We start from the raw sequence: 14,212 nt of genomic DNA on the forward strand, positions 1-14,212 counted from the left end.
TCCCCTCTTACCTCTCTTTCAAAACATCACACCTCAATTTTGAGGCTTTACGCTATAGTACTAGATACATCGCTACAGTAACCATCCTCTCCTCGTTCACCTTAGTCCGTTAAACATATAGTTGGAGTCAAAGAGATTCTGCTCCTCCGCATTCCTCTCAATTTAAGTTAATACAGATTGAAACCAACCAAACACACCTCACAGGTTTACCCCATTTTTCGCGAGGATTCACCTTCGTGAACCTCATATGAAATCTCCCTAATGGAAACACATATTTTCTGAGATATGCGGCCCAAAACTAGTGCGACCTCAGAACTAGTGCGACCTCACTAGTGTCTTGTACAAGCTCAGTATTACCTCATTGTTTTTATATTCTAATGCCCTTGAAATAAAGGCCTATTTTCATTCTGTCCCACAGACTGAATCTGTAAATTAAGCTTCTGGGAACCTTGCACGAGTCTTGCAAAAAACACTGAGTTTTAAGTTATCACACCAGTTAGATAATAATTTGCACCATTGTTCATTTTACCAAAATGCATTCTCATACAATTCCTAACATAATGTCTCATCAGCCACTTCTTTGCCCGATTTTCCAATTTGTCTACGTTCTTCTGCAATCACATTGCTTTCTCGGCACTAACTGCTCCTCATACTATCCTCGTATCATCGTGAGACTTTGCCGCAAAGTCATAAGTTCTATTATCTAATTCATTGCCAAACAATGTAAAAAGTAGCGGCTCCAATACTGGTCCACGAGGATCACCACTGGCAGCCAAAATAAAAGTCACCCTTTATTCCAAGACGCTACCTGCTGCCTGTCAGTCATTCCTCTGCGCCTGCCAGTGTCTTTCCTGTCAGGAAATAGGATTTTATTTTACTTGGAACGATAATCAGTCATCTCCAGGCAGTGCAGATAACAGAGAAAGTACTTTCCCTGACCTTATTTTTCCCCAGGCTTAAATAAGCTTTCATTGTTAAAATCATCCTCTTACTGCTGATGCTGACGACACGCCAAGTCTCAGTTCTACTCTTTCCAACAAATTTTGGTTTCTATAACACAATAAATGTGGACTGTGTGCAGTAGGACAATGACACATTAGCAGATCGGCCGCTCTCCGAAGAATGCATTTGACCTTGTCTTTTGGGGAGCGACCCGAATCTGCTCCTGTGACGACAGACTGCCTCCAGCTCTCAGTCGTCAACTAGTTTCTTTTCTTTCTGTCACGTTCAGGAGCTCAAAAGGGGTTTCCCTAACCTGACCTCCCGCTTGATCCCACGTTTTGCATGCAGAATTTGGAAATTAAAGGCGTCGTTTAGTAGCGAACGCGATGCGCTAAGCGCCAATTGCCCCCAGCTTCAACCTTTGTTTACCGTCGGTGGTTATTTTCTGATATTTTCCAGAAAGCGTGAAGCTGAGGTTGGTGAATGGCGGCACTCGATGTGATGGGAGATTGGAGATTCAGTACAAAGGAAACTGGGGGACGGTGGATGGTAACTCCTGGGATATGCCGGCCACGAATGTGGTGTGTCGGCAGCTGAGCTGCGGCGCTGCACTGAAAGCCTATGCTGGTAGTAGCTATGGGGAAGGATCCGGACCTGTTTTCACGCCGAACTTTCAGTGCAGTGGGAGCGAGGCCGCTCTTCAGGAGTGTAAATCAGATCCATGGGGTGACACTGGCTATTCACACAGTCGTGATGTTGCTGTTGTTTGTAAAGGTAAAAGTCATCTTTTTATATCAACGGTCCCGCGATTTTACTGTCCTCCGGCAAATCACTACTGTCAATACTCGAACAAAACGTACTCGGCGTATCCTGTACTGATGTTAAACAGCGTAAACATACTTGTCAGTCTGCACAACTACACGATCATATAACCAGGTCGAACAGCATCTGTGGTTGGAGAGAAATTCTCTGTAATACCATGAGACACAGGTGCAGAATTAGACTATTTGATCCAATGAGTCTGCTGCACATTCAGTCACCGCTGATCATTTCCCTTCCTCAGCTACACCCCACCCCCCAACTTCTCTCTGTAAATTCTCTTGCCGTGTCCATCAAGAGCTGATCAAGTTCTGTGTTAAATATCCCCAACGAACTGGCTTTCAGCGCTGTCTTTCGTAATAAATTCACAGATTTACCTGCCTCTCAACATCTCTGTTCTATATGGACGTCCCCCTTTCGTGAGGCTGTTCCCTCCTGTCCAAGAATCCTCCGACTTGAGAAACGTCCTTTTCACATGTTTTCCGACTAGGCTTTCAATATCCGAAATTTTCACTGAGATCCCCTCCCCATCGTTCCAAATCACAACGCGTACAGATCCGTGGGATTAAACCTTCTTCTGTGAGATTCCTTCCATTCGAGGACTCATCGTCGCAGCTTCTTCTGAATCTTTTTCAAAACCAGCGTATCTTTTTCACAGAATGCGAGCAGACAACTGTTAACCGTGCTCAAGGTTAAGCCTCACCAGCGTGTATAAAGCCTCAGCATCACATCCCTGCTCTTTTATTTTCTAGTCGTCTGGAAATGAAGATGCTAGAGCAAAATAATACATTTGTCTTAATCACCACCGACTCAGCCTGCAAGTTAACCTTTCCGGGTGCTTTGCACCAGGACCTCCAGGTCCCTTGACAGCTCAGATTTTGTTTTGAATTTCTCCCCGTTTACACAATAGTTCGCAACTTTATTTCTGTTACCAGAATCATGAACATACATTTTCCATCATTGTATTTCATTTCCCACTTTCTTCCATTCTCCAAATGTGTCGACGTCCTTCTGCGCCTGCACGTTTCCTCCACAGTACCTGTCCTTCCACCAATCTTGATATCATCTGCAAACCTGACAACAAAGCCATCTATTTCATCATCTAAATCATTGACCTGCAGCGTAAACAGGAGCAATTCCAGAAACCCAACCCTGTGAAACACCACTGGACAATGGCAGACAACTGAACCGGCTTTTCCCACTCGCTGCCTCCTAGCAGTCAGCCAATGATCTCACCGCGAGTATATCGGCACCCTTCGGGTTCAGGGGCAACCCAGCACTTTGGTACAAGTCATATTTCCCCCAGCAGTGATCTCAGTTACCCAGTATCTAAATAAAACATATATGGAAATCAACAAACAATCGATGCTTCGGGCTGGGGCCATTCCTCAGCGTGAACAATCAATGGTCGTATTTTGTGTGCTTTGCTCCTCTCGGTGGATGCTGACTGATGTGCAAAGATCCGTCAGCATTTTGTGCCTGTTCTCAACATTTCTAGCCTATTTTAAAACTCTTGTGTTAACGTTTAATCTTTGCTGTATTCCAGAAAGTAGGAAGGTGAGACTGGAAAAAGGAGGCAGTCCATGCACCGGAAGACTGGAAGTGAACCATGAGGGATACTGGAGACCTGTCTATGCTTTGGGCTGGGATATGAAGGATGCAACTGTGGTGTGCAGAGAGTTGAGCTGCGGCGCCGCGCTGAAAGCCCCAAACGAATATCACTTTGGAAAGGTTTTTGACAGAGTTATAACCTATAATGTTAACTGCGACGGCACTGAGGCTGCACTGCGGGAATGTGAATCAGCAGAATGGAATTTCTACACCCATCCTCGGCCTGACTATGCCGGAGTTATCTGCGCAGGTAAATCGAGCCCCTTTTCTCTGGGTACACCCTGTCTTTATTGATCCGGGCTGTCCGAGAATCAAAATAACACAAGCTTACCGCTCGCTGCGACAGATCTGGTATTAAATCTGTCTGCAGAGATTATTACTGTCATGTTGGGATAGCATTCTGATTTCAAACACACACATGAAAACGTAAATGCGCGACAGTCGGCACAGTCACCAGAACGATTGAACGGATCAAGCGACATCTGTGGGTAAGAAAATACAAAATGTTGTCGTCAGGACTAACATAGACCAAACTCGATATTTTGGCAATTTCTCTTGCACCACAGCTGTTGCTGGTCCCCCCTGCGTTCCATCTTGTTTCGAAGCTGTCAGTAAACTTCAGCAAATTGCGAAATATGAATACAATGTGATGAGTCCTGTAGGAAGTAAGGGATTAGGAAACTGCCCTGACATCTCTGAAGGATCTATGGTGTGGCGGGAGGATTGGATAGTGGACAGAGCAGGTGCAGTTGTCCTGTGTATATGAAATAATATTAAATCATTAGAAAGGGATGATACAGTTTCGAAAGGTGCATCGTCTCTCTGGGGTGAGTTAAGAAATGGTAAGGGTAAAAGGAACCTGTCATGGTCCGTTCCCTAAAGTTCGCATTCCAGTTTACGGTCCGGTCCGTGGACTCCTCTGGCTGTCTGTTGTTTCAGCGGTGCTTAATCAGGCACCGGATTGTCATATTGTGGCTGGAATAAAAGTGATCCTGGTCTCGAGTATGTTTGCTGGTTCGGCTTGTCGGTATCCCGTCCTTGCCTCTGTGGAGTAAGTCAGGATATTCTTGACGTTACCCTATGGTGTAATGTGACCCTTCCTGCCCTTGCCTCCGTGGGGTAAGTCAGGCCGTCTTTGCCGTTACCCTGAGGCTGAAAAGTTTCCTACGTCTGTAGCCCTGCCGGCTACCCTTGCCTGAAGACCTGCCGGCAAACTCGCCTGCGTTATCGCCTGTATCGCTGTCAAGTTCAGCCGTCGGAGTGAGACTGGAGCCTTGTCACACCAACAGAAAGAACTACCTATCGTTGAACTTTGCATTGTCCCTTTGTGTCGCTGTGTTTAGTGTCCGTGTATGAGTCCCGTCCCTGCGTCCTCTCTCCAAGGAGGGGTCCTTACTCTGTGTAAAGCCCTGCCAAACCCCCTGTTCCTAATGAGGGATATTGGCTCTGTATTCTGTGTTCCTGTGCTCCAGTCCAAGGCACGGTTTTCCTGTGCTCCGTGACCAAGGCTCCGTGGAGATTCCCAGCCCGTGTTCAAGGCTCTGAGGAGTTTCCCGTCAGTGTCTAAGGCTCCGAGGAAGTTCCAGTCCGTGTCCAAGTCGTGGCCCAGGCCCTGAGTCCTGGACTCGTCCAGCCGGGGTCCGTGTCCAGCTACGCCGCTCCCCGCTTCTGCTTTGCTCTCCCTCGACCAAGACCTAGTCTGAGCTTCATGTAGTCGTCCAGCCCGGGGGTCCCGCGTCTCTGGCTCGGAGTCCTTGTCCAGCTTCCCAGTTCCTGGATCCTCGCCCAGGTCCCACTTTTCTCTTCTAGTTTTAGCCCAGGCCCTGCATCCTAGTCTCGTCCAGAGCCTTTGTCTTGTCCAGCGTCGTTTCTACCCCACTTCCCTTGCTTTCCTGATACACCTAGTCCTCCCCCTGGTACCCCAGTGTCTGTGTCTTAAATCTGTGTCCGTTCCCGACGCCTCCCGTATGACAGAACCTACTGGCAGTTTTACAAAGACTTCCAAACCACATCCAGAATGTGGACTACAAATTGCAGCAAAAGATTTCTGAAGGCAGTGTCACAAGAGTAATGTCGTGATGTTGCTTGGGGACTTTAACATGAAAGTGGATTGGTAAAACCAGATCAGTACTGGACCTCCAGAGAGGGAATTTGTGAAATGCCTAAAGGATAGCTTTTCAGAACAGCTTGTTGATGAGCGCACTGTGGGATCGGCTGTGCTGAATTGGGTGTTGCACAATGATCTGGCGGCGATAAGAGAGCTTATGGTTCAGGAACCCTTAGGGAAAGGTGATCAGAATGTGATGGAGTTCACTTTGCAATTTGGTAAGGATAACCAAATCCCAATGTGTTGTGTATGTGAGTGGAGTAATTAAATTTACAATGGTTTGAGAAAAGAACAGAACAAGGTGACTGGAAATGGGCACCAGCAGGAAGGGCAGCAGAACAGCAATGGCTGGAGTTTCTGCGAAAAATGAGAGATGGACAGGACAGACATATGGCAAAAAAGAAAAAAAAAACGAATGGAAGAAGGACAGTATCCTGGCTGCCAAGTGAAGTGGGAGCCGAAGTAAAACCAAAAGAGGTCAACGGTCAAAGCTATAGCGAAGATCAAGATTGCAGAAGGAAACAATAAAAGGTCATTAGGAACGAAAAGATGAAGTATGGAAGGACGGTGGCAACTAATATCAAAAAAATATACTAAAACATTATTAAGAATTGAAAAGTATAGACAGTTGTAGGTAGATATCGAACCAATAGAAAATGTCGCTGGAGATATTGTCCTGAGAGACACACAGTTGGCAGAGGAACTAAATGCGTATTTTGCATTGTTCTTCACAGTGGAAGACATCTGCAGTATATCAGGTGTTCAAGAGTGTCGGGGAAGTGAAGTATGTGCAGTGAAAATTACAACTGAAAGGTGCTCAGGAAGCTTAATGGCTGAGGATAAATCTTCTGGACCTGATATAATGCACCCTCTGGTTCTGAAGGAATTAGTTGGGGAGATTGCGGTGCCTTTGACAATGATCTTTCAAGAATCGAAAGGTTCGGGCATTGTATCGCACGACTGGAAAATTGCAAATGCTACGTCACAATTTAAGAACGGTGGGTGGCAGCAGACAGAAAATCGGAGACTAGTTAGCCGATCTCAGTAGTTGGGAAGCTGTTGGAATTGATTGATAGGGATAAGATTACGGAATACCTGGAAGCAGAAGATAGGCCAAAGCCAGCATGGTTTATTGAAAGTAAAATAATCCTGCATGACTAAAATATTGCAATTATTTGAGGAACTTAGAAACAGGGTAGACATAGGAGATGTAGTAGAAATGTTTTAGAAGGTCTTTGACAAGGCGCCGCACGTGATGGTGTTTAGCAAGATAAGAGCCATAGAATTACATTGGAGTTACTAGCATGGCTGTTCGTCAGAAAACAGATCTTATGGCTGCCGATTAGCAGTGGACTTCCACAGTGGTCGGTATTGGGACGGCTGTATTTTACGATGTATGTCAATGATTTGGACGATGGAATTACTGGACTTTTGGCTAAATTTGCCGCTAATACAAAGATAGGTGGAGGAGCGTGTAGTGCTTAGAGCCTTAGATAGCTTACAGACTTAGGGCAAATACGTGACAAATGAAATACAATGTTGGAGAGTGTATGGGGAAGAAATAATCGGGCAGACTATTATTTAGATGGGGAGAGAATTCAAAATGCATCAATGCAAAGGGACTTGGAAGGCCTTGTGCTGGATACCATAAGGGTAACCTTCAGGCTGAGATGGTGCTGAAGACGGCAAATGCAATTTTGCCATTCGTTTCCAGAGGTACAGAATATAAGAGCTGGGATGTGATGTTGAGGATCTATAAGTTGGTTGCAGACCACACAGTATACTGTGCGCAGTTTCGGCCTCCGTATTTTAGAAACGATATTCTGACTATAGAGAGGTTTCAGAGAGGATTCGTGAGAATGATTCCAGGAATTGAAAGGCAGCTCCTGGGCTGTGCTCCCTGGAGTTCCAGAGAATGAGGGATGTTCTTATAGAAACATTCGGAATGTTATAAGTCCTGAGCAGATTGAAGGGCGATTTCAAACGGAGATACGGATACACTGGATGGTAAGTCTGTGGAATTTGTTACTCCGAGCGGCTGTGGACACCAAGTCATTGAGTGCATTAAAGGCAGAGGTAGGTAGGTTCTTGATTAGTCAGGACATCAGAGGGTTTGAGGGGAAGGCAGGGGAGTGGGGATGACTGGAAAAACTGGATCAGTCATGACTGATGGACAGAATGGCCTACTTCTGCTTCTATATCTTATGGTCTTATGATCACACTCACGGCATTTTGGATGCCAACGTTCCTCCGGATTAGATTCCACATTCATTCAGTGAGAAAATATGAACATGATTTCAGACCATCGCTATTGCTTGGTATCATTACAAAGTTTGTCTTTTTAGTTATAACGAAGTACCTTCGACCTCAGAACGTGCGTGTACTCCCCTTTGCGTTGATGATGCCATCTGTGTGCTTCTGTGTTCTTTTCTATTCGGTTCAGATTTGTGTAAACTGCAGCGTTGCATTTTAAATTTCAAATGCAAGCAAGTTTTGCTGTTGTGTAACTGCCATGTTCTCGCACAACCAGTAATTGAAACTACAGTGTATGAAAACTTAAAAAAATAGCGTTAATGCAATTCAGAAATAACTTTTTCATAGAATATTATTCCCAGATATTGTCACACTTGAGAGGATCAAAAGCTATCGGAAGTTCAGGAAACTTGAACAAAATTAAACCGGCGGATGAGTTGAATTAATCACCAGTCCTGTATAGAGAAAAAATATGAACAACATCGTTCCATTTCGGGACAATGCTGTGGATAGCCTGAACAGGAAACAGTAAACAAGGGATTCACCGGGAGTTATATATATGTATATATAAAACATATATATGTGTGTGTGTGTGTGTGTGTGTGTATGAAATAGTTAACTTCAATAAAGAGTGCAAAAGCAGAAAATGAATAGTGAGGTCGTGGTCATGGGCTCATTGACCATTCAGATGGAAAGAAGCTGCTCTTGAATCGCTGAGTGAGAGCCTTCAGGCTGCTGTACCCGCTTCTTGATGTTAGAACTTTTTCAGCTTACAAGATCCTTGCAGTTGTCTCGCTGCAGTAGACGGTGAGAAAGACTTAATGGTTGGACAGTTATTCAAATCAATTCTTCATGACAGGGGTCAAGCAATTATCTCTCCATCAAATCCCATGAAGCAAGCTCGGTTTACACGGTAGCAAATTGTACAACTGAGCCCTACTATGGTTTACATACTCAGTGATTTCTCCGCCTTTGACAAGGGAATCTGTTCTCATAAAATCCGGACAGCATACCTAATATATAGTAATATACCGCCTAGCGATATTTTTTTTTCAATATAATTCTTCGATTTTACTAACCACTATTTAGTTAATTTTAACAGTGCTTAATTTTTAAGTAACTTTTTCTAAAACTGGTAATTGCATTGGCTTGATGGGCTTCCATCGTCTGGAACCATTTCTGCCTTCTCTTAACGTCGTCAACTGCCAGATACTTCGCAGGACGATATTGGTATTCACTAGGGAAAAAAGATTGTTGGAAAGGCAGGGTCTGATTCTGCGTATTCTGTATAACGTTGTGATGGGGTAACCCCGTGTTTCCAATATACCTGATTAATTGTTCAAGTAATAGGGAATATTGTTCATGACACAGCAGTGCACATTAAACACATTTTGCACAGGGATTTGCATAACATGGTTTCGTAAAGGTGAGGCACACGGGTTGCAAGGCAAGCTGAATCATTTTGATATTGCGCTGTGCTGCAGGAGACAGAATCCAATGATAGAGCAATGTTTGTCTTATTGTTAATCTGTGAGCAATGTTGCATCCAGAGGGTGGTGCTTGAACTTCTGTTGTGTACGATGTGTATCAATAACTAGGAAATAAATGTTTGTCGTAAGATTATCAACTGTATGGAGGAAGCGAAATTGATAGATATCTCATATATAATACAACAGGATATGGATACAAAGAGAATATTGTCTCTAATCAGAACTTCATACAGTTGTGGTTAATCCACACTTGTGATACAGAAATATTGCTAGGAAATGAGCAGTTTAGTGAAGGAGACAGATTGGATAACCTGGAAAAACGTTATATTCAATAAATTAGGTAAAAAATAGAATACAGAGTTTCTCTGTTGGTCATCTGTACATTCTATCATAGGGACATTCAGTGAAACGCGTCTTATAAGTCGAAGATGAACATCGGCCATGATGCAAAGCAGCATGTTCACCACTCACCAACCCTGAATAACTTGAACATATTTTGAATGCGAGTACGCCGGAACATCCTGAAGAAGCCTGCACGGTCTTTGGCAGGACAGAGAAACACCTTACAGACCGGGAGGGAATTGGATCTTGATCACTGGCGCTGTACAGTGTTACAGTAAATGCTACGCCAACGTGTGACCCAAGATGAACCGTGGTTTGAATAATGTATATATATTATAAGAGGGCAAAATGGTCGGGCTTAACAATGCTATAGAATACACAGCGACAGATATTTCATCTTATGTGAATATGTGGACATGTTTGGCCTGGCAGACTCTGAATGTCATCTTGAATGCACTGCAAAAGGGAAAATGTCAACATGTGAAAGCTTCTTCCAGATAACCTCTATTCTCTGCAAAATTAAAAAAAAACAACAACAAAATCTACCTCTTCTGATCTGGTTATATCTTGCAAACTATTTTTTTGTCAATTTCGGAATGCTATCCCTAAAGGTCGTGGTAAACAAATGCAGAAATATTAAACCCTGGCCGAGATAAATGCATTTTCGTTAGCTACAGGAGATGCGGGTGAAGATCCTTGGAGTTTAATACGTTTACTTATTTTGACTGCAATGACAACCAAGTATTGAGAACAGTAAACTCTATGAAAGGTGTGTAACACTCGCTTCGCCGAGCGGTTTGATCTCGGGGGTGATAACTCCCCCCACCCCCACAGTCCATCCAAACTTAGTAAATTTCGTTTGGGAGGATGTGACGTGATGTGTCCCCTGTTACAAATCAGTACTCCGAATGACAAACAGTACCCAATATGCGATTAAATGATAAGTTTATAACTCTTACGTTGACTCTGTGGTTAGTAGAGGGGCAATATATAGAAGAATAAGAGTGCCAATCCTATTAAACAATCTGTGCACAATCGTTGGAGCTCAGTCAGTAGTCTTCCTTCAACCATCCGATCTTCTCCGAGCGCCGCCCACCTACGGACGCCCGCTCGGAGTCCACTCCGTCTGGCGGCCAAACGAATCTCCCCAATCGCGTCTCCTCTATTCATCCCTTTCTTGCCCTCTGGCAAAAGCCCGCGAGAACAACTGCCTCCACAATCAGAAGACGCAGCAACAATCTCTTATTAGCTGCCACTGAATTCCAAAGTCCCCTTATCTCCAGTCATAACATAAACATTGCTGCTACAGACAAGCCATTACCTTAACAGCAGAACATTACGCTGAAGCCATTTCATTAGCCTTAGTAGTGAAGTCGTACAGCGTGCTACATGTGCAATATTGGAAGTGGATTTTATGTGAGTGTTTGTATGAATTTCGTATTATGCGCTTTGACGTTTTTCCTCGAGGTGTCATCTATCATGAAACTGAGGTTTCCGAAAAGTTAAACAAAAGAATCGACGAGGCAAGGCGGTATATGCTTCCTGCATTAAAGTTATGGAAGTTTGGTCCATAAAGTTAACTCATGTGGTATCGCTGCTGGGGTAGCTATTTCAACACTAAACTTTGTTGTTGATAGAACACAGAGAGTCATACTGAGGTATTGTTTTTGTCTTTCAGTTTTGCGACCGAGGAAAATTATTTTCCATGCGTCTGTCGTATCGCTGAACGAACTGCTTTACAATCCAAATTTCATGATTAATAGCTCTGTTGATGACATCCTATTACTGATCATTTGGTTTGTTAAGAATATTGCCTGCAGTTACAGCTGGAATTAGATCAAATGGTAATGTGCGGAAATGAATGCCTTTAAGAATTTAACTCAGATGCATTGTGTTAAGTTTTACGAAATAAGAAGACATCCGAACATATCGGGTTAATATATAGGTCTTGAGGTCTTTTGCTGAACATAGAGAACCCGGGGTGAGTACTCTGCTTACCGGCAATGACATGCCAATTAGAAATTGGTATAGTATACTTGCATCGTTGGCCGAGGATTCGAGCGTGATTCTGTTGAGTACGCTATCTTCATGCCAATGCACTTCTAAAATTTTATTTCAATTATAATGGACGTGATATGTGAATGTTACTATTAATCTTGACAGGATGTAGAAAAGCATCAGAATGATATTCCACGGACACTCCTCACCAGGGTCTATCTACCCCCTCGTCATGGTTTCCCTCACTCTCCTCTCGATCTCCCTCACTCCAGGGAATAAACTCCCAGTGTCTCACCATCAGGTGAGGGTCTATCTACCCCCTCGTCATTGTCTCCCTCACTCTCCACTCGATCTCCCTCACTCCAGGGAATAAACTCTCGGTGTCTCAACATCAGTTGAGGGTCTATCTACCCCCTCGTCATGTTCTCCGTCACTCTCTCAGCGATCTCCCTCACTCCAGGGAATAAACTCCCAGTGTCTCACCATCAGGTGAGGGTCTATATACCCCCTCGTCATTGTCTCCCTCACTCTCCCCTCGATCTCCCTCACACCAGGAATAAACTCCCAGTGTCTCACCATCAGGTGAGGGTCTATCTACCCCCTCGTCATTGTCTCCCTCACTCTCCCCTCGAACTCCCTCACTCCAGGAATAAACTCCCAGTGTCTCACCATCAGTTGAGGGTCTATCTACCCCCTCGTCATTGTCTCCCTCACTCTCCCCTCGATCCAGGGAATAAACTCCCAGTGTCTCACCATCAGGTGAGGGTCTATATACCCCCTCGTCATTGTCTCCCTCACTCTCCCCTCGATCTCCCTCACTCCAGGGAATAAACTCCCAGTATCCCACCATCAGGTCAGGGTCTATCTACCCCCTCGTCATTGTCTCCCTCACTCTCCCCTCGAACTCCCTCACTCCAGGAATAAACTCCCAGTGTCTGTACATCGGGTGAGGGTCTATCTACCCCCTCGTCATTGTCTCCCTCACTCTCCCCTCGATCTCCCTCACTCCAGGGAATAAACTCCCAGTGTCTCACCATCAGGTGAGGGTCTATATACCCCCTCGTCATTGTCTTCCTCACTCTCCCCTCGATCTCCCTCACTCCAGGAATAAACTCCCAGTGTCTCACCATCAGGTCTGGGTCTATCTACCCCCTCGTCATGGTCTCCCTGACTCTCCCCTCGATCTCCCTCACTCCAGGGAATAAACTCCCAGTGTCTCACCATCAGGTGAGGATCGATATACCCCCTCGTCATGTTCTCCCTCACTCTCCCCTCGATCTCCATCACTCCAGGAATAAACTCCCAGTGTCTCACCATCAGGTGAGGGTCTATCTACCCCCTCGTCATTGTCTCCCTCACTCTTTGGACAATAGATAAAGCTAATTTTTACTAAAGCAGACTGAGATGTTACCTTATAGCGCATATTAAAAACATGACTCGTTGCATAGTCAACAAGTTCGGCAGCGGGTTAACTGCCGTGGATTGTCTGTCCGGAAAGCAGCGCCTTTCTGCTGCCGACTCGCTAGCCGGAGTGCTCGGGAAAAGCGAAACAACAAACTTCTAAAACCGTAAGTCAGCGAGTTGTTTGTTATGTCACCCTCTCACTGTGAAACGCCGACACCTTTTGTTCCCTAATTAGGGAGAGAGCGAGCCTGTGATATGACACATTATCGGCTGTACGTCGTTTTTGGGAAACTGCATGTCTGGGGTCTTTATTGATAGTTTGCTGCACGGTTGAGTGGTCGATAGAGGTTGCTGATGTTTTTTTCTGTTGGTGGGTGGGGTTATCGCTGCGTTGCAGCTGCTTGTGCGGGGGAGGGGGAGCTGGATGTGTTTCGGGGTTTCAACGTTTTAACTGTTATTTAGACTTTAGGACACTCCTCTGTTTTCGTCGATTTTTGCGAAGAACGATAATTTCAAGAAGTATATTGTCCACATTTCCGTGGCATTAAATGTAACTATTGAGACACCGGAAATCTACAGTAGCCAACAAAAACGCTGCTGGAACACAGCACAGGGTCTCAGCATCCATGCAAATGAGTAAACGATTCGGAGAACACTTCTTAGAACAGTTTGGAAAGGGGCAGTCACCTGAATGAAAAGATGGGAGGTGGTGAGGAAATATAACTTGAAGTTGGTAGGTGAAAGCAGGTGTGTGGGAAAACTATAGAGATGCGTAGAAGGAATCTGTCACAAGAAGGTAGTGTCAGTTCAGAGAAATGAAAGAGGAGGGATAGCAAGGGAAAGGGCTGTGTAGGTGAGACGCCATAAGACGCTAGAGTGGGGAATTGAAGACGAGGGGAGGGGAAGCGACTTCTTAACTCCAAGGATGAAACCATATTTATGCCATCGGCATAAAATCTACAAGAACGGTAAATGAGGTTTTGTTACTTCAACCCGAGTGTGTCCACATCGTGGCACAAGTGGAGCTATGGACCGTCATATTGCATGGGGAGTCGAAATTAAACTGTTGGCCTATGGGGAAGTTCCGCTTGTGAGAGAGAAAAATGAGCTGCAGATTGATGAGGTCTCACTGATGTAGTGGGGGCAGCATAGAAACAATAGTTACATTAGACGAACTTAGCATTTCGTACGGAAAATGTTACCTTACCTGGAAGGACTCGGTCTAACCTATTATGGAGGGGAGGAA

General features: G+C 44.8%; 1 protein-coding gene across 1 annotated transcript in view; it reads left to right on the forward strand.

The window, feature by feature from the left end:
* The window catches only part of LOC132389941 (deleted in malignant brain tumors 1 protein-like), a 31,011-nt gene that overhangs the window by 1,941 nt on the left and 14,858 nt on the right, over nucleotides 1–14,212 (forward strand). The window contains exons 3-4 of the mRNA XM_059962508.1: nucleotides 1,402–1,716; nucleotides 3,308–3,622. Of these exons, the coding sequence (XP_059818491.1) occupies nucleotides 1,402–1,716; nucleotides 3,308–3,622 (630 nt within the window). The remainder of the gene's footprint in view (nucleotides 1–1,401; nucleotides 1,717–3,307; nucleotides 3,623–14,212) is intronic.

Source organism: Hypanus sabinus, unplaced genomic scaffold (genome assembly GCF_030144855.1).
Source record: "Hypanus sabinus isolate sHypSab1 unplaced genomic scaffold, sHypSab1.hap1 scaffold_714, whole genome shotgun sequence".
Taxonomy (NCBI): domain Eukaryota; kingdom Metazoa; phylum Chordata; class Chondrichthyes; order Myliobatiformes; family Dasyatidae; genus Hypanus; species Hypanus sabinus.